The 22,276-nt window shown below is 37.8% G+C and overlaps 2 protein-coding genes and 1 long non-coding RNA gene across 5 annotated transcripts in view; 1 reads left to right on the top strand and 2 right to left on the bottom strand.

Moving 5' to 3' along the window:
* HNF4A (hepatocyte nuclear factor 4 alpha) overlaps positions 1–3,242 on the bottom strand; it is a 70,228-nt gene extending 66,986 nt beyond the window's left edge. Inside the window, exon 1 of one of the 2 annotated variants that reach the window (XM_087959343.1) lies at positions 3,068–3,242. In XM_087959343.1, the coding sequence (XP_087815469.1) occupies positions 3,068–3,119 (52 nt within the window). In that variant the 5' untranslated portion in view covers positions 3,120–3,242. The remainder of the gene's footprint in view (positions 1–3,067) is intronic. The other variant, XM_087959338.1, reaches the window with a different exon arrangement.
* Positions 1–4,556, top strand: part of LOC113410348 (uncharacterized) — an 81,620-nt gene extending 77,064 nt beyond the window's left edge. For both annotated transcript variants that reach the window (XR_015748453.1, XR_015748454.1), the window contains exon 4: positions 4,368–4,556. This is a non-coding gene — a long non-coding RNA (uncharacterized LOC113410348). The remainder of the gene's footprint in view (positions 1–4,367) is intronic.
* A 1,298-nt stretch (positions 4,557–5,854) lies between these two features.
* On the bottom strand, positions 5,855–18,983 carry R3HDML (R3H domain containing like). Its single transcript, XM_026664873.2, has 5 exons — positions 18,632–18,983; positions 15,510–15,628; positions 14,056–14,188; positions 8,508–8,623; positions 5,855–6,194 (listed from the first exon to the last, which is right to left on the bottom strand). The coding sequence occupies exons 1-5, from the start codon at positions 18,890–18,892 to the stop codon at positions 6,062–6,064; spliced, it is 762 nt and encodes a 253-aa protein (XP_026520658.1). The 5' UTR covers positions 18,893–18,983; the 3' UTR covers positions 5,855–6,061.
* Between the last annotated feature and the right edge of the window lie 3,293 nt (positions 18,984–22,276).

Genomic DNA, 22,276 nt, shown 5'->3' with positions numbered 1-22,276 from the left:
TTCTAGTCACTTTTAGAAATTGTTTGTTTTAGCTATTAGGAACAACAAGATTTTAGTACTAGATGAGCTTCTTTCAATCCTTACAAAAGAAGTTTTAAGGACACATGTAAGGATTTAAAATAAATATAAATATATTTGGTATAAACAGCCAAAGGAGGATTAGAACTTTGATTTTGGAAAGTTACATGGAAAGTTAAATGGACAAAGGGTCCAGATGGATTTGAAATTTGGAACTCATTTTGAGAATCCTTCCCTTGAGAAAAGGCTTTAGTTTTAAATTCTCTTTTTAAAAAAGGGATGGATAAGACTTTGAAGACACCAGAGGCAACCAGAAGGAACTAAAGACCTCAGTTAAAGGAGAAGAACATTAAATTTGACTTACCAATACAGAATATTACATTGAAGGATTTTTATGAACGATGGATGTAGAAATTAGCTTTAAAAGTGTCGGTTACTATAAATAGTGTTTAAAAGGTGTTATGGGAGAGGAACAACTTTTACCACACAAGACCGAGACTGATTAGAAAGTGGTTTTTAAAATGATAGGCTAAAAGAAAGATATGAAAAACATGCTACCCTGGATGTACACATGAAATTGGCCAATGTCTCAATAATTAAAAGAGATATTACAAATAACAAACAAAAGGGTGACCTGGATCACTTTCCTATGGTGAATTTACAAAAGAGACTTGTTAAAGCTTTAAAGACATTTGTCAAAGAGATAAATAAATAATGAAAAGAAATAAAGTTCTAAGACATTATTTGAAGGGATTAAAGATCAAGGTTATTAAAAGTAGGAGTATGAAGTTGGTTTATTTGATCAATGTTAAAACAAGTTATGTTATTTAATCTCTATTAACCCTTAATGGACTTTTGCTGATCAGGACTTTTACATAAGAGCAGGGGTGGGATTCAACCGATGTTACTACTGGTTCGGTGACTACGTTTTGCTCAAAGCAGCTGAGGTTGAAAAAGCAGGAAATAAAGGACAGGTAAGAGCCCGGGCAGGTGGGTGGGCCAAACAGCAGCAAACACAGAACTGGTTCGGTATTTGCTGCTCTTCAGAGCTACCAGTTCTACAGAGCCAAGCAGAACCGGTAGCATCCCACCCCTGGATAAGAGATGAAATACAGAAAGAAGAGATCAGTTATTGTATTTTAAGAGAAAGTGATAAGTTACTGAAATTGTTTATATTTGTTATGAAAAAAGGAGAACTCTTTTCTTTATATGTGTTTCTCTGCTAGATTCTTATTTTTTCTTTGCTATTTTTCTATTTTTTCTTTCTTTTCTCCACTTTTTATTTTTTATTTTTATTTCTTTTTGTTTGTATTAGTTTTTATCTTTTAGTTGAAAATTTAAATAATTATATTTAAATAATATTAAAAAAGAACAATCCAAAGGTATAACATATCAGTTGATGATCTGACTTGCAGACAAAAAAATATAACAACACTTTCTACCTTCAGCAACTCTTCCTTTGGCTATGGAACTATGAAGTTCTCTTTCACCATCAGAACCAGCTTCATCCCACCTATATAGCACTATCTATATACATAAAATGGTACATTATAGGTGTCCAATGTTTTGGCTTGCTGGGCTTCATTGAGTGAAGAGGAATTGTATTAGGCCGCATATAAAATATATAATATAATTAATGCAAATAAATATAGTTAAAAACCACATAATAATGTTAAAAGTTTACAATCTTATGGGGCCACATTACTAGCTTTCTAGAACTGCATGTAGCCCATGGGCCACAGGTTGGACATGCTTGCTTTACAAATACAAAATGAAATTACAACAATAAGTGTGCTGGGTAGAGACCTCCTACCTGAGCTATATTAAACTCTGAAGAAGGGTGCGCCTTTATGTCAGATGCTCACACAGATCTAAGGTTACAAAAATCCAGATGACCACTATCTGTAGCAAAGTGTTATGTGAACCAGATCAAGAATAGAGTCCTAGTGGCCAGCAGAAATCTCACTAACTTCTGAAATTCACTTCCAAACAATGCTTTTCCCCAGTGACCAACATAATGTAGGCTCATAAACAAGCAAAGCATAGTATTATTTAATTCAAGCTTAGCATTTTGTGATTCATAGTGATTCATAGTGACTAATATCATTTATTAATATAAAATAAGCAATATGCAAGTATTATGAATAACATAACAAAAATCCTTATTCCGGTAGGTTATAACTTTCATGTTTTTTTTAGTTTTGTTGATTAAAGAGATGGTTATAACTTGCCACTGTGGTAAACAAAGGACAATGGACAAACACTACATGTATTGGGAGAATCTTTTCTGCACGTGTTTAATTCTCAAGAAATCCATGAGCAAAATAGGACTGGAAAGGGCCCTATTAGTGCATGGGTATGTAACTGAGACAGAAAAGTTGTTATTGTTCATCTTTACCAACAACAAATAAATGCATTATGCATATACATATGGGGTTAACCATTCAGCCCACCTCAGAACTCCTAACTGGAAATATAAGCATGACTTTATGCCACCTGAACAGCACAGTGCAGTATATATCAATTTAGAAATCAGTCTCATTGAGAAAAATCTGCATTCATTTGTTACGTCTCTTTGCAAAGTTTTGTGCGAGGGTTGACATGGTCTCTCTTTCTCTTACACACAGTCATACACACAAGAGCAAGGTACAAATTTCAATACTGCATTTGAAAAGTCTGCTTTTGTTTTCACCTCAGATCTAAGGTTCCTAACCTCCTTTCCTGCTGGTTTTTCATTAAACTTTTTTTTTTTTGGCAAATTCATTCTCACTTCAAAATAAAAATAAACTCAGTTCAAGGAATGCGTGTTCGTTTTTCAAGTCAAGGGCAGCAGAGCTGCTTCTCCAACAGACTAAGAGGAAGCCAACTACAGGGAATCCGAGACCACGGACAGCCAGGAAATGCGTGTTGGCCTAGCGCATAAGGTCTCCATAGATCAACAACAAACAGCAGGATTTGTCGGCCCTGAGTGTACACAGCTTTGCTCAACCTCTGAGCGTCTCTCCTCAAAAACAAGAAAAGATAGGCAGACAGGAGCCTGTGTACTCACCATACGGAGGGGCCTCCATCTTAGCACTTAGCTGTGTGCTTACATTGACCATTTCTCATCAGTATAATTCTGAAGAAAATGGGAAAGTGTAAAATAACAAGAAAAGAAGCTGGGCAAGGGAGGGAGGGAGGAAGGGTGAGGAAACCTGCCTTGCCTGTTATCTTATTGATTCGCTTAATCAGGCCTAATGTGGGTGGAGATGTTAAATAGTAACCAAGCTAGTATGGAAACCAACTTGCAAGGTGCCGTCTGCCACGGTAGCTATAGTGACTGCTCCCAAGCTTGAAACTCAAACATGACTTTATAGCACAATTTTGGGATTTCCACTGACACCTGGTTTCAGGTCCGAGGTGATTCCCTATAAGGAAAAATTGCTGTCCTCTGGATTCTCCCTAACAAAGCAGCCACAGAGAAGCAGCCCAGAACAGAGAAGCAGAAGGAACTCCCAGGAAGAGGTGTGAATTAGGTCAGTTTTACAGCTGCTGAGACATGGGACATTTTATTGCCCTCACCAAACAAACACGAAGAACAATGGCTTTGTGTGCAGACAAATGCAGATAGATCCCCTTGCTGTCGCTGGGGATAAGCAGCCCGCTTCTGTGGCCAGACCTGCATTTGTTTATAGGTAAAGAACAGACAGTGTGAATGAACTAGTGCCAGGCTCTGTGTAGTGTGTAAATAAATCAGGGTGTGTATGTGTGTCTGATTGTGTTTACACATGATGGAGGGCTGGTGCTACCTTTGTATTAGTTGCTTTGGCCCATTTTCAATGAGTTTTTATAAAATGTATGTGTGGCATTTCAATTATGCAACCATATACATAGTGCACGCCCACACATGCATACCCATCCATCCACAGGCATATATGAGCAATATAACCAATTTAAACTTAAAATACTGAATAAAAGTATAATAAAAGAATCACATAAAACCTAGAAATTATTTGTAACAGTCAAAGCAGCTGCAAGCCGAACTCCCCTGTCTATATTAGCTTTGATCTTAACAGGGATATTAGGATTTTTTTGTTATGGGATGGTTGAACTTCTGCTGAATGTATATATACAACTTATAATCACAATTGAGCCCAAAATTTATGTTGCTAAGCAAAACTGTTGTTAACTGCCTAAATATAGGACCTTATTTTTTCTCACCACTTAACTGCATCTTGTTAGATAGGCCCAATGTTCAGTCTGTCAAGATCCTTCTGAATCTTGAGTCTATCTTCCAAAATGTTAGAAATTTCCCCTAGTTTGATGTCATGTGCGAATTTGATGAGTTCTTCTTCTATCTCCTCATCTAGATCATTTATGAAGAAGGCGAAGAGCACTGGGGCCAAGACAGAACCACTGCATGCTTCTCTCCATGTAGATATTATATAATTCTATTCAGGACTACACGCTAAGTGTGGTTGGTCTGCTGACTGTGAATCCTTCTAGTAGCGGTATGTTCGATCCCACACTGGAAGGGAGGGAGGGAGGGAGGGAGGGAGGGAGGGAGGGAAGGAAGGAAGGAAGGAAGGAAGGAAGGAAGGAAGGAAGGAAGGAAGGAAGGAAGGAAGGAAGGAAGGAAGGAAGGAAGGAAGGAAAGGTTTCTGATGTTCCCTGCCAGATCCCCATAAGGAAGACCAATGGGAAGCTGGCAGGAAGTTGAAAGTTGCTCCTCATCTCATGCTTTTTTGCCCAACCTTGGTCATTCTGTTTCTCTGATTAGGTAAGGAAATATCTGTGAAATGATAACTTATTGGTACACAATAGTGCTTAATCAAATCAAATAAGACAAAATAAGTGTTACATGAATGAGATAAACACAATGTGTGGTGAATGCACTGTTTTAATGTAATCCATTAAACAACTCACCCAAAATATTAATGATTTTACTGAGAACTATGTTCTTTATATATGTTCAGCATATATATAAAATAATCGGTTTGATGTTTTTATTTAATCTAGGAGACACATTTTGGCAAAACATTTGCTATGTGCAAATCAAAGGTGGACTTTTGTCATCGCATATAAGTGAAACATTATTGCAAGAGAATGAAATGGCACTTGAAATACATTTTTTTTAAAAAATCAAAAAAATCAAACTAATTAGAGTAATTGTGAGCAATGGAGGAATAAAAATAATTAGTGTGTTCAATTGTTATTAAAAGCAGAAGAAAAAAATGACTATAATAAGAATGAAAGTTAATCAAATATTATAACTTGACTGCATGATTCAGACAAAAGTAAAAATACATTGATGGGGAAGAAGTAGTACATGATTACATTAACTTCAACAATATTCAAACCTTGCATCAATATTACATGTATTGGCTAAAATGTGGTGTTATTTATTGTTACCTTTATATCCCAAAGCTTTCCTCTGGGAGCTCAAAGTGATAAAGAAGGAGAACTCCACTCATTTTAACATAATAGGAATATCCCTGTAAGAAAGGTTACAATGAAAATAACGTGTTCCATGGTTGAGCGTGGACTTCAATCTTTATCTCCTCAGTCCAACAGCATAGGCACTAAACTGGTCTCAGTTGTAAATCAGAAATTCTTTTCCTGTTGATTCTTTAAATGCCTCTAGGGAATGCCTAGAGATACATTTACTTGTTAGTTTAAAATTTGCTACTTGATGCCTGTCAAATTAGCTTCCCTCTGTTATTTACAATGGCATAATCCTACAACAGATAAAGAAATCAGATTAAGAATGTAGAATGAACAAAATCTAAGAATTTATTCTCTACTTAAAATTATGAGAAATGCTGGCTCTTGAGCATGTGTATGGATGTCAAAATATATCTGGAGCTATATTATGGTATAGAAGATTGGGGAAGGGTGGATGGCTAGAGAAAGAAATGTAGAATTTATAGGAATGAAGGCATATTTATAAGTAAATAATTTATAAGTGAAAATTAGACATCTGTTTTGCATTTGGCCCAATCATCTATCATCTCCATCGGTGAGTATCCCTTCCATAATTTCAACACAAGTACACATGCTATGTTCAGAACCAACCAATTCTGTTGGATTTGAATCCCAAATAACACATGTTGTTACTGCAGGTGCCTCCATAACTGGGTGGGCAGGCTGAACAAGGTTTTCCCATTTTGTAAGGTGCTTCTCCTATCCAATTGCCCCTGCAAACAAAGAAAAGCAAAGTGTGTGATCAATATTCTTGTCCTGGATACTACCCTAGTGCATATTATCTCTTTCTTTCTTTCTTTCTTTCTTTCTTTCTTTCTTTCTTTCTTCCTTCCTTCCTTCCTTCCTTCCTTCCTTCCTTCCTTCCTTCCTTCCTTCCTTCCTTCCTTCCTTCCTTCCTTCCTTCCTTCCTTCCTTCCTTCCTTCCTTCTTGGTGCCTTCAAGTCAATTCAACTTTTATACTGGTGTAGGCTTTCAGGTTGTTATCTGTTGGGCAGTGTTGAGCTCCAGGTTTTAGTGATCATGGTCTGGACAACAAATTTTCTGACATTACATTGGAAACCAGCGTTTAACAGCAAATAGATCATTGCCTACATTGCCTACAAAGATACAAGATATAGTTGCTGGCAAAATGTCAGGAAATTTGTTGTCTAGACTACAGTCGCTAAACGCTGACGCCTACTGTTTTCTTGGCAAGAAGAAAACAGTAAATCACAACACCAAAGTGACCCATACAAGACCCTTATGAGCTAGTACACTATTCAGAATGATCTAAGTAAGATGGGTGGTATAGATACAAATAGAAATTGATATGGATATGGAAGTGGAAGTGGAAGTGGAAATGGAAGGAAGCAAGCTTTATTTCACCCCCTGCCATTTGTATGGGAATTATTTATTATCAGAGAAACTCTTCTCCATGATACCTACACCTCCCTATTGAACAGGATCAATTGTTGGTCATGTTCACCATTGATACAGACTGGTAGAAAAGCAATTCAAGCAAAAAACAAACCAGAAAAATTAGAGATGCTGCTGTCTCTCTGCATTAGGAATAATTAAACATCTTTCCCCACTCCTATAGAAGAGATATTTTAATTTCCCCTTCACTGTAGCATATGCTATATTCTGCCATGCCCTCATACTGCCCTGTCTCATCCTTATCATGTAATTTGGGCAGTTTAAGTCAGGGGTGGGATACAACAGGGTTAACTACCTCGGGATTTACGAGCTTCCCTGCACTGTTGGGAGCTGCTGCGCCTGTAAATTGTCATCAGCATGCTGTGTGCAGAGATGCAGCCTTTGAAATAGCCCTCTCTTCCTGCTTTTTTAACTGCAGCTGTGCCTCATTAGGCAGCTGAAGTTGAAAAATCAGGAAATAAAGATCAGGTAAGAGCCCGGGTGGGCAGTTGGGCAAAAACATCAGCAGACATAGAACCGGTTCTATGTCTGCTGCTCTTCAGAGCTACTGGTTCTACAGAGGTGGACAGAACCGGTAGAAACCCACCCCTGGTTTAAGTCATCCTGAAGTGTTCTAGTTTTACGTATTTTCTTTTTCTCTCAACACCATTTCTGCCATGGATGCAATCTGGCATGCTTCACCAATGATGCAATTGCCAATATGGTCAGTAGTTGGGATATACCCAGCTGTGATGGGTCATTTTAGCCTACAATGAACATGCTTCTTCCCTTCCAGTCATTAATCCTGGAATCCTCCTGGGACTTTCATGGTCATTTTGGCTTGTGCTGCAAGACAGACTGGACACAACTGGGAACAGGGCCTGAATAACCTTACTCAGGGCCAACAAGACAAACTTCACTGACATACAGGCAAGATTAACAGAGGCAGATCCAGAATAGTACATCAATCAGAGATGCAATGAGCCAGAATAATAGGCAAATTATGGGCTACTTTGAGTATTATTTGTAGAGTTTATTTTCTGTAGTACAGTAATCTGCAGAGTTTTTTAAGCAGTACTGGGAGGCCATACTCTGATAAATTAAGAAATTACAGTATATGAATTTCTCCTTAAATTATAAGATTCCCACAAACTGTATCTTTAAATATGAGATATATCTGAAAGTATATGATGTTACAAGGATGAACCCTTTTCCCTCTGGCCATTTTCAATCCTAAATAATTCATTGCAAGTTGGTTTCTTTCCTCATGCACTCACATTTTACACAGAAATCCAGATCCAGAGAAGTCTGCACATGTGTTGTAGTCTTTCTGTGTATGCCCCTTCCCTTACCATTTTCCCCTTAAGAATATCTATCAGTTCTCAGAAGGCACTATGGAATTCATCAAGAATAGTTCTTTTATATTCTGTGTTCCACATTCTTCTCTCTATAACCTCATATTAAACCCTTATGCTAAACCAAATCTTGCTCTCTGTCAATGATGAGTCCTCTTTAAAGTTAGCTTTTCTCAACTTAAAACTGAATTGTTGAACGAGGATACCTGTAATTCCCCATAATTTTGAAAGGTTGCCATCTAATGTATTTGTATGACACTCAAATAGGTTACTTACTTGATGGCATAATTGCACACTAAGTAGACTGCTTGTTGCCATGTGTTGCCCCACACATTTATGTTGGTACAAGTGTGGACAGCACAGCCAATTCTGTTGCTGGAAGCCCACACCATCTGTTAGAAAGACATTAACACATTTTTGTAAGAGAGAGGTAGATATAAAAACAAAAGAATTTATCCAAAACAAAGGGATGCTTATCTTTTACATAATGTGAAAGGCTTATTCGACAATGGTTATTAGCCATAAATGGAATTTTTACATGCTCTGGATCAGGGTTCTCCAAACTTGGCAACTTTAAGACTTGTGGACTTCAACTCCCATCATTCCTCAGCCAGTTTGGAGACCTCTGCTCTGCATGATATTATTCATACCCATCAGTAACTTTGGGATGGGGAAGCAGTAAGGAAACTGCTATTTAGTGATAACTGATATATAGTATTTCCTATATATCTATGTCTCCCTTAGTGGATTTCAAGAAGCATTTGGCTACCTGCTCAGGGCCTAGAAAACAGGACTATACAGTTTCTACATTACAGAACTTTGATCTGTCTCAGCTGGACTTTTCCTATGTTCCTTTTATGGTATCCGCTAAAGGTTATAGTCTAGGTCAGCCTTCCCCTAGGGGATGTTCTCCAGATGTGTTGCACAGCAACTTCCAAAATTTACAATCAATGACCATGCTGACTGTGGATAATGGGTGTAAGAAAAGACTGGCAAAGATTGATCTCTTTAACCAAACTTTGATGGACCTAATAACTAAAAGTTTCCAAAAAGGAAGCTTTGATAATGTGTGTGGAGGAAGTATTCTTGCTACACATGCTTAAAATTATGGAAAGGTGAGGTTACCATCTGGTGGATATTTAGCAACATTTCAACACATCATTCTATTTTTGGACAAGCAGAAATAGGAAGAAAGGACCTGTTCAAAACATATATGAGTCAAGTATTGCTGGTACCTTCTTTTATTTGTTTTTTGTAAAATTTATTGGCTGCTCATCTTACATCAGAGTAACTCTGGGCAGCCTACAATCATAAATAATAAATAATATATGGAGCTAAAAGACAAATAAAATACTACAATAAGCCAATACTGTGGCCTAATTAAAAGATTGGGTGGAGGAGCAGGATGGGGGGGGGGTTAAATAGTAACATAGAATCCTGTCCCCAGATAGAATTTTATCTCCATAGGAGTTTAGCATCAGAATATAGTAGAGACTGACAACCCCCCCCCCCAAATATTGGAGCCAAACATTACAAAACAGTTGACAAATATTTCATTTAAATCTGTATGAACTCTTAATTCCCTTGAAGTAGTAGGAAATACTACTTGAAGACTGCCAACAATTTTAATTGTCACAGTTCCTGAGTCTCTGTGGCGCAGTGGTTAGTGCAAGCTACTTCTGCAGCCAGCTGCCTACAATTTGGCAGTTCAAAACCCACCAGGCTCAAGGTTGACTCAGCCTTCCATCCTTTCAAGGTGGGTTAAATGAGGACCCAAACTGTTGGGGCAATATGCTGACTCTGTAAACCGCTTAGACAGGGCTGTAAAGCACTATAGAGCAGTATATAAGTCTAAGTGCTACTGCTATCATTAACAGCTTGATCCTCATATGTTTATGAATAATGTCTTTCTGTGTCTTGAAGAACTTTACCCTGCACTTTACTTTGTGTGAATGGACATAATGGACTACCAATCTTAGCCATATCCCTTTTTAAACAATACCATTCGGGCGGGGAGGTACAAAATTGACTTGTGAAGACAATCCTAGTCATTAGAAAGGAATTATTACTGGGGAGGGGGAGGAAATTTTATGAATATTCTTTCTTTTTTTCTTTTGTAAGAAAAACTGAAAGCAATGGATGAATTACTATTCCATTACTATTGTTTACCAAAAAAAAGTGGAAAGCCATGGTAGAAAACTACAAGTGGAAGATGAAATATGTGTTGCATAAAATTCCACAAACAGTACAGGGAGATTACACAATAAAAGTTTTTCCTGTGTGGACTCTAAGAAAAAGGAGGTCTAATACATTAATTAATGTTGGGGTATTTTAATTCTGCTTTAAGATGGAGGGGAAATATTTGCTGATCCACTTTGGGCAACGGAGTAGCTTGAGTCTGAGGTCATTTAATATTATCTCAGAATCATATATACTACATATTCCTAGGTAGAAGTTTGTATGCGTGTTTTCAGGCCATTCTGTGAATTTTAGGCACTTCGCCTTCCTCAGGTTTAAATAGAGACAGTTCAAGTGTTCACAGAGAAAGAAAAATAATGTCTGGAAACGGGAAGAGTAAAAACAGGATTGCCAGATGATTGAATAATTTGTGCTACCAGACATAAGAATAAATGAATTGTCTGTGGAATATGTTCATCAAATTGGCCATGTTCTTGAACAGGAGCATAAAATGAATAGTATTAATGTCCTAAATCAATTTTGGTTAGGGACAGATCCTGATACACAGCTTATCCAGGGTCCTGGATAACAACGATGGAATCCCCAATTATAACTTCAAAAAAGGCAACTATGATCTTATAAACAACAATCTCTGTTCCCTTGATTGGCAATTTCTATTCACTGCATGCAATACTGTAGAAGACCAATACAACATATTTTTACTTGAAGTCAAAAGAGTCATCAAACTATATGTACCAATAACAACTCCAAAAACCAGAAAAAACAGATTACCCATAACAATAAGGAAGCTTCAATCCAAAAAGAAATCACTTTGGCGGAAAAACAAATCTGGTCATGTTGCCAACTTCAAAAGCTGATACAAAAATTTATGCCACCAGATAAAGACTGAAGGCACCAATTATCACATTAAACAAGAGGAATACCCTTCTATGCACCAATTCCACCCGTGCTTTCTACAATTTTGTAAATAACAAACTAAAAGACTCAAGGTCCATCCCACCCCTGAAAGGACCTAATGGTAAAGACTGCAACGATGACACCATTAAAGCCAACCTCTTTAACACATTCTTTGGCTCAGTATTTGTAAACAGCAATGGATAATGCCCAGTATTTCCTAGTCGAACCACAGACAACTACAATGATCTAATACATATCGATTTTACAGAAGACAATGTTGAAAAAGCACTACGCAATCTAAAACCATCTCTATCTATTGGACCGGATGGAATATTTTCCTACTTCTTAAAAAAGCTACCCGCTGCCATAGCTGAACCTCTAAGCATAATCTTGAAAAATCTTTCAGGACCAGCTCCTTGCCAAAACTATGGTCACAAGCCACGGTCATCCCCATCTTCAAAAAGGGAGACCCCAGCCTAGTTGAAAATTACAGACCTATCTCTTTATGCTGCGTCACCTGTAAAGTCATGGAATCAATTATTAAACAATCTATCAACCTTCACTTAGAGACAACAACCAACTCTCTAATAAACAATTTAGTTTCAGAAAAAACTATCCTATAATCTGCAATTCTTACACTGCAAAAACATATGGACTACACAACTCGATCAGGGCAAAGCAATAGACGCAATCTACATAGACTTCTGTAAAGCCTTTGATTCAGTGGTACACGACAAACTACTCCTAAAACTAAAACCTTATGGTATCTCTGGACACCTGCATAACTGGATAGAAACATTCCTGACAAAAAGACAACAAATGGTCAAAATTGGGAGCACTCGGTCAAATTCTGTACCTGTCAACAGTGGTGTCCCCCAAGGCAGTGTTCTAGGACCAACTCTTTTCATACTCTACATAAATGGCCTCTGTGATATTAAGAGCAACTGCGTTCTCTTCACTGATGATGTAAAGCTATTCAACACCACAGACAATACTGCTACCCTTCAAAAAGACCTTGACTTTGTATCAGAATGGTCAAACAAATGGCAATTTCAAATCTCAACAAATAAATACTCTGTCTTACATATTGGCAAAAAAAAATCAGAAAATAAAATACAGGCTGAATAGTCAAGACCTTGTTGATGATCCAAACTCTGTCAAGGATCTTGGAGTACTCATCTCTAATGATCTAAGTGCTAGAGCCCACTGTAACTACATAGTCAAAAAGGCGTTAAGAGTTGTTACCTAATCTTACGTAGCTTTTTCTCTGGTAATATCACACTGCTAACTAGAGCATACAAAACATTTGCTAGACCAATACTCGAATACAGCTGATCAATCTGGAACCCACATTATGTATCTGATATTAATACAGTTGAGAAAGTCCAGAAATATTTCACAAGAAGAGTTCTCCACTCCTCTACTCGTTGTAGAATACCTTATGCCACCAGACTTGAAATTCTAGACCTAGAAAATCTAGAACTATGCCACCTTCGGTCCGATCTAAGTATAATATATAAAATCATACACTGCAATGTCCTACCTGTCAATGAATACTTCAGCTTCAACCACAACAATACAAGAGCAAACAATAGATACAAACTCAAGGTTAATCGCACCAAACTTGATTGCAGGAAATACAACTTCAGCAACAGAGTGGTCAATGTCTGGAATACTCTACCTGACTCTGTGGTTTCTTCCCCAAACCCCAAAAACTTTATCCTTAGACTGTCTACTATTGATCTCACCACTTTCCTAAGAGGTATGTAGAGGGCGTGCATAAGTGCATCAATGTGCCTACCGTCCCTGTCCTATTGTTTCTTTTATTTTTTATTTTTCTTATATGTATCCATGTATTCATAACTATGTTTTTACTTATACCTATTATCTTATAAGCAATTGACAAACCAAATAAATAAATAAATAAGGATCCAACCAAATAGACATCCAATTTTTTCTTAAGGATGTCTAAATGACCATTTTAGCGTGGATGTAAACAGAAATGCCTAAAGTTGTGTTTACAAACAGATGGATGATTCTTTCTGGCTGGACTGTGATAATTATTCATCCCCTTTAATGTCAACCTGTTCAAACATTTTTCTCTCAAAGTTGTAGGTGTATAATCATATGATTAAAGTGCATCTCCTATGTTCCAATTTTTTTGTGATCTCTTTAATGGATAAAGGAGACGGACACTTTGAGATTGAATCGTTTCAACAGGAAATGGACTGCATCCATGGATCTGCTTCATTTATTTAAAAAAGAGAGCAACTGGTGAATGAATGAATCAATGGAAGGAGGAATGAATTGTCAATTCTTTGTTGGAAATAAAATCTGTGTGAGAACAGTTTATTGAGGTTACAAAATATGTTTCTGTAATGTGGAATACCCAAAAGTATTTGACCAATCTGAACCAAATGGATTTTTCTTAATATTAGAAAATCATCCATTTGTTCAACTTTGCTTGCATGATTACAAGTGTTAATATATGCACACGCATATAAGGATCTGTATAAACTAATCTAAATGTCATTTTTTACTCCTTAGGCACAATATTGTTCTGAAATGTCTAGTTAATGGTCTGTTGTGATTTCAGTCTGATGTCAGTATGTTAAAGCTGCTTTTGGAAAACCTGGTTTTGAAAAATGACATAGACAATTTAAACATAAGTTAAAAAAATAAATATTTACGTAGCTATAATGGCTGTAGACAGAAAATAAATATTTACCTGGGTATAATGGCTGCAAACAGAACCATTACATTTGGAAGGACATCTAGGCTTGCATTCATGGGGATAAGGAAATGTGTAGTGTTGCTTCTCATAATACCAAGATTTTACTAGGTCCATCACTGAATAGTACCTACAGAGGATCATACACAGTGCATAAATTATTCATTTCTTTTCATAAGAGAAGCAAAGGAATCCAATATCCAAATCATTTGACAAGGGAAAATGGTGTTTGATGCCACACCTACATTTTTTCTCCCCCAAGAGATCAAATATGGGTATCTCTAGAACCAAATATGGGTATCTCTAGAATCCACCACTAATATCTGCAATTCCAACACAACTAGACAAATAAACTGGAAAGAATTAGATAGATAGATAGATAGATAGATAGATAGATAGATAGATAGATAGATAGATAGATAGATAGATAGATAGATAGATAGATAGGATAGGATAGGATAGGATAGGATAGGATAGGATAGGATAGGATAGGATAGGATAGGATAGCAGTATTGGACAGAAGTTGTAATTGGGTGGGGGGAGACAAGATGGCTTCTGGGCAGCTGTGCAGTCAGAGGCCTTGCAAAGGAGAGGCTGAATAATAAGAGCCAAAGCCCAGGAGTGAAAGTAAAGAGGCAAATGAAAATAATAGGAAAAGAGGCTGCAGCTAAGAAAAATGGGAAGAGAGAGGAGTTTATTTCTTTCCCTCAGAATGACATGAGGCAAAAGTTCTTCAATGGTTTCCCTCAGCTGGAACAAAGATTTGGAAGAAGACAAGAAGAGTCCAGAAGTCCAGCCAGGAACAGGCAAGGAAAAATGATGAAAAAAAGCAAAAAATTTTTACAGAAGTACAAAGCAGACATTAAAGAATTTATAGAAAGTACTTAAAACAGAAAATAGTTTTATTAAGATTCACTTCTACAATGTTGTAGGCATTTATAATTTACAATTTCTTATTTGTAAGCTTTCCTTTTTTAAAAAATAAATCTTCTCCCCCTCCCACCTCTACACCTCCCAAAAATTAGGAAAGGCAATATGCCACATCTGCTGTCTTAGATGGGGAAAATAAAAAAAAAGTCCTTTGCTTAATATAAACACTGAAGAATTCACAAACTGCTTTTTATGATGCCATGGAAAGGAAAAGGAACAGCTGGAAATGTGCAGAGGAGTGTGAATACTATAGCTATGCTTCCCACAAAAAAATCTTAAAGACTGCACTGTGTGTTCTATGCAGCCACAGCACCTTTATGTATACTGAGATCATAAAGAAATGCATAGTCAGAACACCATAATTGATTTATTTGCTAAATTTACATAGGACTGAATAGACGTGGATTACCTTGTTCATCTGATTTTTTTTTAATGAAGCAACTTCTCTGGAATTCTGTAAAAAAAACTGGCTCCATTTGACATCACAAAACATCAACGCATTGCTGAAAGACACTCCTTACCTGCCAGAGTGTATGGCAAGGTTTTGCCCAATAAATGTCATCAGTTGGGGAGGTCCATGTTCCCATAGGCACCGTTTTGCCCATGCTTCTGCAGATCTGGCTAACCTCTCATCCCATACCTTCCATGAGAAATGAGGAAAAATAAGAATAATAAAAAAGCAACATACAACAGGCAGTTGATTATAATGTAGATGATTCATCACCCTACTTTAGACTTCATGCATGCTGCAGGACAAAGGAAATATGGGAAATATAAATTAAATATGGCCTGGAAGGCAATGTTAGTATGAGTAAGATTTTTTCTTCTCTTTTGGAGTCTATATTTCTTTGGGTATAACTTGGCCACTATTTGCAGTTGGCTGACCCAGAACTAACTAACTAACTAACTAACTAACTTCTGGAAAACATTGATATATACAAAGGCTCTCAACAATAAAGATTTATTTCTGAAGAACCTTGATAAATTAGTGAATCAGGGAAATGCTTGGACTTCATTAAGGCATTTGACAAAGTAGATCACAGCTTTCTTCTTGATAAGTTAGAACTATGTGGGATAGAGAGTACCACTATTAGAAGGATTCATAGGATCCTGCCTGCCTGCTTACCTACCTACCTACCGGCTACCTACCTACCTGGATGACAAGAGATTTGGATTTGGATTGCTTGCTTACAGAGACATTTTGAATATTATGCTGAGAATTGCTGGTAGTAGGTTGCCTATCTCTTATTCTGAAGCATCAGCTATAGTAAGTAATATAATTCAATTTCAATTGCTTCATTTCAGGCTGAGGGCAGAAAATTAAATATAATTTTAATGGATTTTAAATCATCTAGCTAAAATTGAGTATGCCTGGACATCTATTTAGCATACTTTCTTAATGCAAGCAGACTTTATGTTTGAGAGAAAAGGACCTTTCCTTCTTTTTCCTCCCTAGCACCAAGGCTATCGTACCATATTAGAGGTCACCAAAATATGCAATTATTGTCCCCAATATTACCTGAGCATCATGCATACGCCTTTAAATTAATGTGGCCCTTTTGTAAGAACACCTGTTATTCTACCTCCAGCTCATTTTACAGCTATTCCTCATCACTACTTCCAGACTCATAAATATGGAATCTATGAATCCAGTGCCAGATATTAAAGCATACTCAAACAAAAAATAGGACGTGTACTTTCAAATTTGATTTTAAAACATTAAACTGAATAATCATTGCTTTGCCATATTACTTAAAAGTTTCAAAAATACTTATAAGGTTTCTCTAAGGTAAGAATTTTTCAAAAACATAACTCCCAAATGATTACTGAAAAAGATGATATACAGCTCATGTATCTTCAGAAATTTCCCTTGCTACTTAACTACTTATGTAACACAACATTTTTACACAAACATAACTTTAAAAAAACCACCTTAAGTATGCTGATGGAGTGCTCATATTTGGGGTGGGATGGGATGGAATAGAATAGAAGTTAGAAGGGTCATTGGAGGTCTTCTAGTCCAGTGATCCCCAACCTTTTTGACGCCGCGGCCCGGTACCGGCATCAGCTGGGCGCCGCGGCCCGGTACCGGCATCAGCTGGGCGCCGCCATCTTTTTTTGATGAAAAAGTGCTTCCGGTGACCTCACTGGAAGCCGTTTATCATCAAAGATATGGCGCGCTCGGTGAGCTTTTCCGGTAGAAATGGCTTTCACCCGGAAAAGCTCACCGAAGCGCTGGCGCCGCCATCTTTTTGATGAAAACGTGCTTCCGGTGAGCTTTCTACCCGGAAAAGCTCACCGAGCGCTGGCGCCGCCATCTTTTTGATGAAACGTGCTTCCGGTGAGCTTTCTACCGGAAAAGCTCACCGGAAGCACTTTTTCATGAAAAAGATGGCGGCGCCCAGCAAGCCGCGGACCGGTAGGAGTTGTTCCGCGGACCGGTCCCGGTCCGCGGACCGGTGGTTGGGGACCCCTGTTCTAGTCCATCCCCCTGCTCAGGCAGGAAACCCTATACCATTTCAGACAAATGGTTGTCCAATCTTTTCTTTAAAACTTCCAGTATTGGAGAATTCACAATTTCTGGAGGCAAGTTGTTCCACTGATTAATTGTTTTAACTGTCAGGAAATTTTTAAGTTGCTTCTCTCCTTGATTAGTTTCCATCCATTGCTTCTTGTCGTGCCTTCATGTTCTTTGGAAAATTGACTCCCACTGCTTTGTGGCAACTCCTGAGATATTGGAACACAGCTATCATGTCACCCCTAATCCTTCTTTTCATTAAACTAGACATGCCTAATTCCAGCAACCATTCTTTATATGCTTTAGCTTTCAGTCCCCTAGTCATCTTTGTCACTCTTCTCTGCATTCTTTCTAGAGTCTCCACATCTTTTTTACATTGTGGTGACGAAAACTGGATGCAATATTCCAAGTGTGGTCTTATCAAGGCATTATAAAATGATATTAACACTTCACGTGATCTTGATTCTATCCCTTTGATAATGCAGCCTATTTGACAAATTGGGTTTCGTGCAATTCTCTAAATTAAAACAAAGCGTTTGTATATTGCATGAACCAGTTACACCACTTTTTTCTTTCTCCAAAGATCAAGTTGTCCCAGCCAGAAACCATGCGATATTTAGGTACATAGAAACATAAGGAACTGCTTCCACTGGAACAGTTAAACTTATTCACAATGGGAAGGAAGCTGTTATAATTTTATTACATTATAGGTCGACAAATAAAAGTTGAGAAATGATACTTCACCAAGTATCATCTTTACCAAGTACTGCACTATTGCACCAAGGTATATGAGGAATTTTGGCAAAATTCTGCATCCACTGTTCTTTAGCAGAGGCATCATGTTCTGCTAAATGATGCAGGGCGATAATTATCCAAGCTACAGTAGAGTATCAGGACACTCTTCTGGTAATGAATGTAGATAACCGGGTGTGTGAGCATGTATAGACTGGTATATTTTGTTTAGGTTATTAAAATAGCTTGTCCAACTTAAAAAATAAAGCTTTGGGGAATTGGCAGAACTTTTCCACTACACCTCAAGGGAGCTGTCCACCAAACAATCAATTTACAGTTCATGTTTTCTCAGTGTCAATGTGTTGTTTTCAACCCCAAGTAGCAAGTACTTACCATATACTCCATGTTGGCAGCTGGAGGAGAAACTTGTGCCCGAACTTGATTGTGATAGCCCAAAAGGACACTCATTTCTCTGGAAAAAACGTAACGTTTCCTGCGAATCTTTGATACTCCATGGATAGAAATGTGTCTGGTGTCAGGGCTGCTGGAGGGGTAAAGAAGGTCAGTAGTATTGGGCAGCATGAAGAAGCTTGATTTCTGTATCATCCAGAAGATTAAGCCACTAAAGTAGAACTGCATGCACAAAGGAGTCATTTTAGGATGTGCACACTTTTTCTCTTGAGCCAATGTTTGATTTGGTTAATGCTATCGGTTTGGAGACACCTTCTTGCTTCCTCTGCTTTATGAACCTAAAATAATCACAGACAATGTTTAATTTTTCATTTTATTGAAAACAAGACAAAAGAATGAAACCTGAATTTCACTATACTAAAGACACTTAAAGAGAATAAAGCACAACTGTTTGGCTAATTTGAATTAATCAAATGCTTGAAATTAGCTGTGAAATGTCTAGAAGTGCTTTATCGGTGCTGCTTTTGAAGAAGTATTCCCCTCTCTTTGTCTATCCAAGAATGATATGAAATGCTCACATGCGCCGGCTAAAGCAATACTAATTAATAGAATACTTCCAAATCAGTTTACTCTCTGATTTCACAGTAATAAATTCACTAAACAAACCTATTACATAAACTGAAATCACAGTAGGCAAAAATGTAAAACAAGAAACATGTAAAACGTGAGTTAAGAAAATGCAGAGGCTAATTCTTATACACAGGGGAATAAAATCAGCTTCTCATTCTTTTTTAACCCTAGAAAAAAACTTATATTTCCTAATAAGAGGACATTCCCCAGACTACATACCTTGAAAGCTGTGCCAAGAACAGCTGAGAACTGTTAGTTGCTTCAGCAGCAGTTAACTCAAAAAGTGAGCCTTACAACCTACACACAGACACATGTGGCAGACAGATTTAACACAGCCAATTCCAAGAAGTCTTTGATGGCAATTTGACACAAAATCTGCATCTGAACTCTTGCCTTGGGGAAAGTTTTAAAGACTGAAAAGTGCTCAACTGGGCAATTTATGACTCTATCCCTGTGTACACATGGCTTTGTTTCTACCACGTATCACTGCTTCTTAAGAGTTATGAGATTGGGAAAGCTGCAACGGCTATCCAATTAATACATTAACAGTGCAATCCTATACTTGTCTACTTGGAAGAAAACCCTAACTCTACGGAAGGTAGAAATTGGTCAGGAAAACGGGGACAAAACTCATTTTCATCTAGATTTAGAAAGGTAAAGTAGAAGTACTCGGGTAAGCCATTTCAAATTGAGAGATCTGTGTTCCAAATTCTTAGTTCATGGCACCACTACCATTTGCCCTTGACTCCAGATTGATAACATTGAGATGAAATAGTCCCACTAACTGGAGCAACTGTATTGCTTTTACTTAATCTCTTTGTGAAAAATTACCCATATCAATATCTCCATATCACTGGGTTTACCCAAAACATTTATTTTATTTTTCTATTTATTTATTTTGATTTGTCAATCGCTTACAAGATAATAGGTATAAGTATATACATAGTTATGAATACATGCAATGGGTACATATAAGAAAAATAAAAGAAACAATAGGACAGGGACGGTAGGTAGGCACGTTGGTGCCCTTATGCACGCCCCCTACAGACCTCTTAGGAAAGGGGTGAGGTCAATAGTAGAAAGTCTAAGGTTAAAGTTTCTGGGGTTTGGGGAAGAAACCACAGAGTCAGGTAGAGTATTCCAGACATTGACCACTCTGTTGCTGAAGTCGTATTTCCTGCAATCAAATTTGGTGCGGTTAACCTTGAGTTTGTATCTATTGTGTGCTCTTGTGTTGTTATGGTTGAAGCTGAAGTATTCATTGACAGGTAAGTCATTGCAATGTATGATTTTATATACCACATTTAGATCAGACCGAAGACGGCGTAATTCAAGGTTTTCTAGGTCTAGAATTATCTGTATCTTAGTATGTTCTGTGAATCAAGCCAATACAGTTTATAAATAATGTTTCTCGTTTAACATCTTTTGGAACCATATCAATAATTTTGAAGAAGATGGATGCTGTAGTTTCAATCTATGATTATTAAAGCTGGTTAACACTTTGCATATTATCTGAAATGAACTGACTCTGGTTTAATCAACAAACCACAGTTAACTGTTAACCTTCCCTAAGGCTAGAGTCCAACTTAGAGTGAATCTTAGGATTTATTTTTTTTATCCATCAGTTGCCGTTCAAATTCCTTAAATGACTTTGTAGGTAAACCTGAGCCACCCTTTCTAGGAGGGCTCGGCCTGTGGAAGGATGTAGTAAGAATCTTTGGCTGGCTTTGTTACCATGAGGTAAGCCCTTAAAACAGCTTCAATCCATGTTTGGTAAGGTTCACCATTTGTCTTCCTCCACCATTTCTCCTTATCTACTTCATCCCCCTCAACTCCTTTGTAAACCAGGGGGAGTTTGAGGAGCCCTGCAGGAGGAGATGCCATTTGAATGCAACATAATCCAGAACCCCAGCTTCCCACTCATTCAAACTGGATCCATCAGCTACCTAGTGTGGACTGAGCTAATAAATCCAGCATCCCTATAGTTGAAGGCAGCACCAGAGACCTGAAGACCACCAGAAAGTGATCTGACAACAACATGGGAGAGAAACAGAATCTCCCACAGTATCAGATTATACTTGCTCTGAGAATAAAACTAGGCCAGGCATATGTGTAGTGCCCTGGATGACCTGGGACAGGCACATAGTGTCATGTTGTCCATGAGCTACTGCATAACCAGATAAAGCAAGGTTTTGGGAAGTAACTTGGCAACAGAATCAAGGAACTTGGCCAAAGAGGATGCTACAAAGCCAGAGGCTGGTACAGTAACAAAAGTTCAAACTGAATCTAGAGTCCAAGTTAACAAACAGGGTCACACACCAGTGGTAGAATTCAGGTTTTTTTTTACTACTGGTTCTGTGGGTGTGGCTTGGTGGGCATGGTGTGGCTTGGTGGGCGTGGTTTGGTGGGCATGGCAGGGGAAGGTTACTGCAAAATCCCATTCCCTCCCCACCCCACTAACCTGCTTTCCAACTCCGTTCTCCTGTGCAGGGCAACAAAAGAAGACCCAGCCAATCAGCAGAGAAAAATGGGGGTGGGGCCAGTCAGAGGTGGTATTTGCCGGTTCCCTGAACTACTCAAAATTTCTGCTACCGGTTCTCCAGAACTGGTCAGAACCTGCTGAATACCACCTCTGTCACACACCCATTTATCTCCAATGATGAATGCCATATCTCCACGCTTTCCCTGATGTAATACCTGAAACCCAGTCAGGCAAATGAGAGGGGACTCCATCCTCTTGAGCCAAGCTGGATTTCAATAATGTATGCCAGATCAGCAATCTCACCTGTGATCAGACCTGGTGGCCTTATTACAAACTGACTTGATGCTCTATGAGATTTTATGTTTGTCAAAATATTGAAAAAATTGCTTGCAGAATCAGTGCTGGTATTCCCATTTGATAAAGCTTATTTTTATGTAGAATTATTTATTTATTAAATGTACATGCCACTCCTCTCATCAATAAGGTAATATTTAAATTACAGTTTGAATAGTCCT

This window comes from Notechis scutatus, chromosome 3, assembly GCF_049901735.1.
Source record: "Notechis scutatus isolate UNSWTSFEM ecotype Mainland chromosome 3, rNotScu1.2, whole genome shotgun sequence".
NCBI lineage: Eukaryota > Metazoa > Chordata > Lepidosauria > Squamata > Elapidae > Notechis > Notechis scutatus.
The sequence above is the reverse complement of the archived record's forward strand: the minus strand, read 5'-3'. Positions and strand labels throughout refer to the sequence as shown.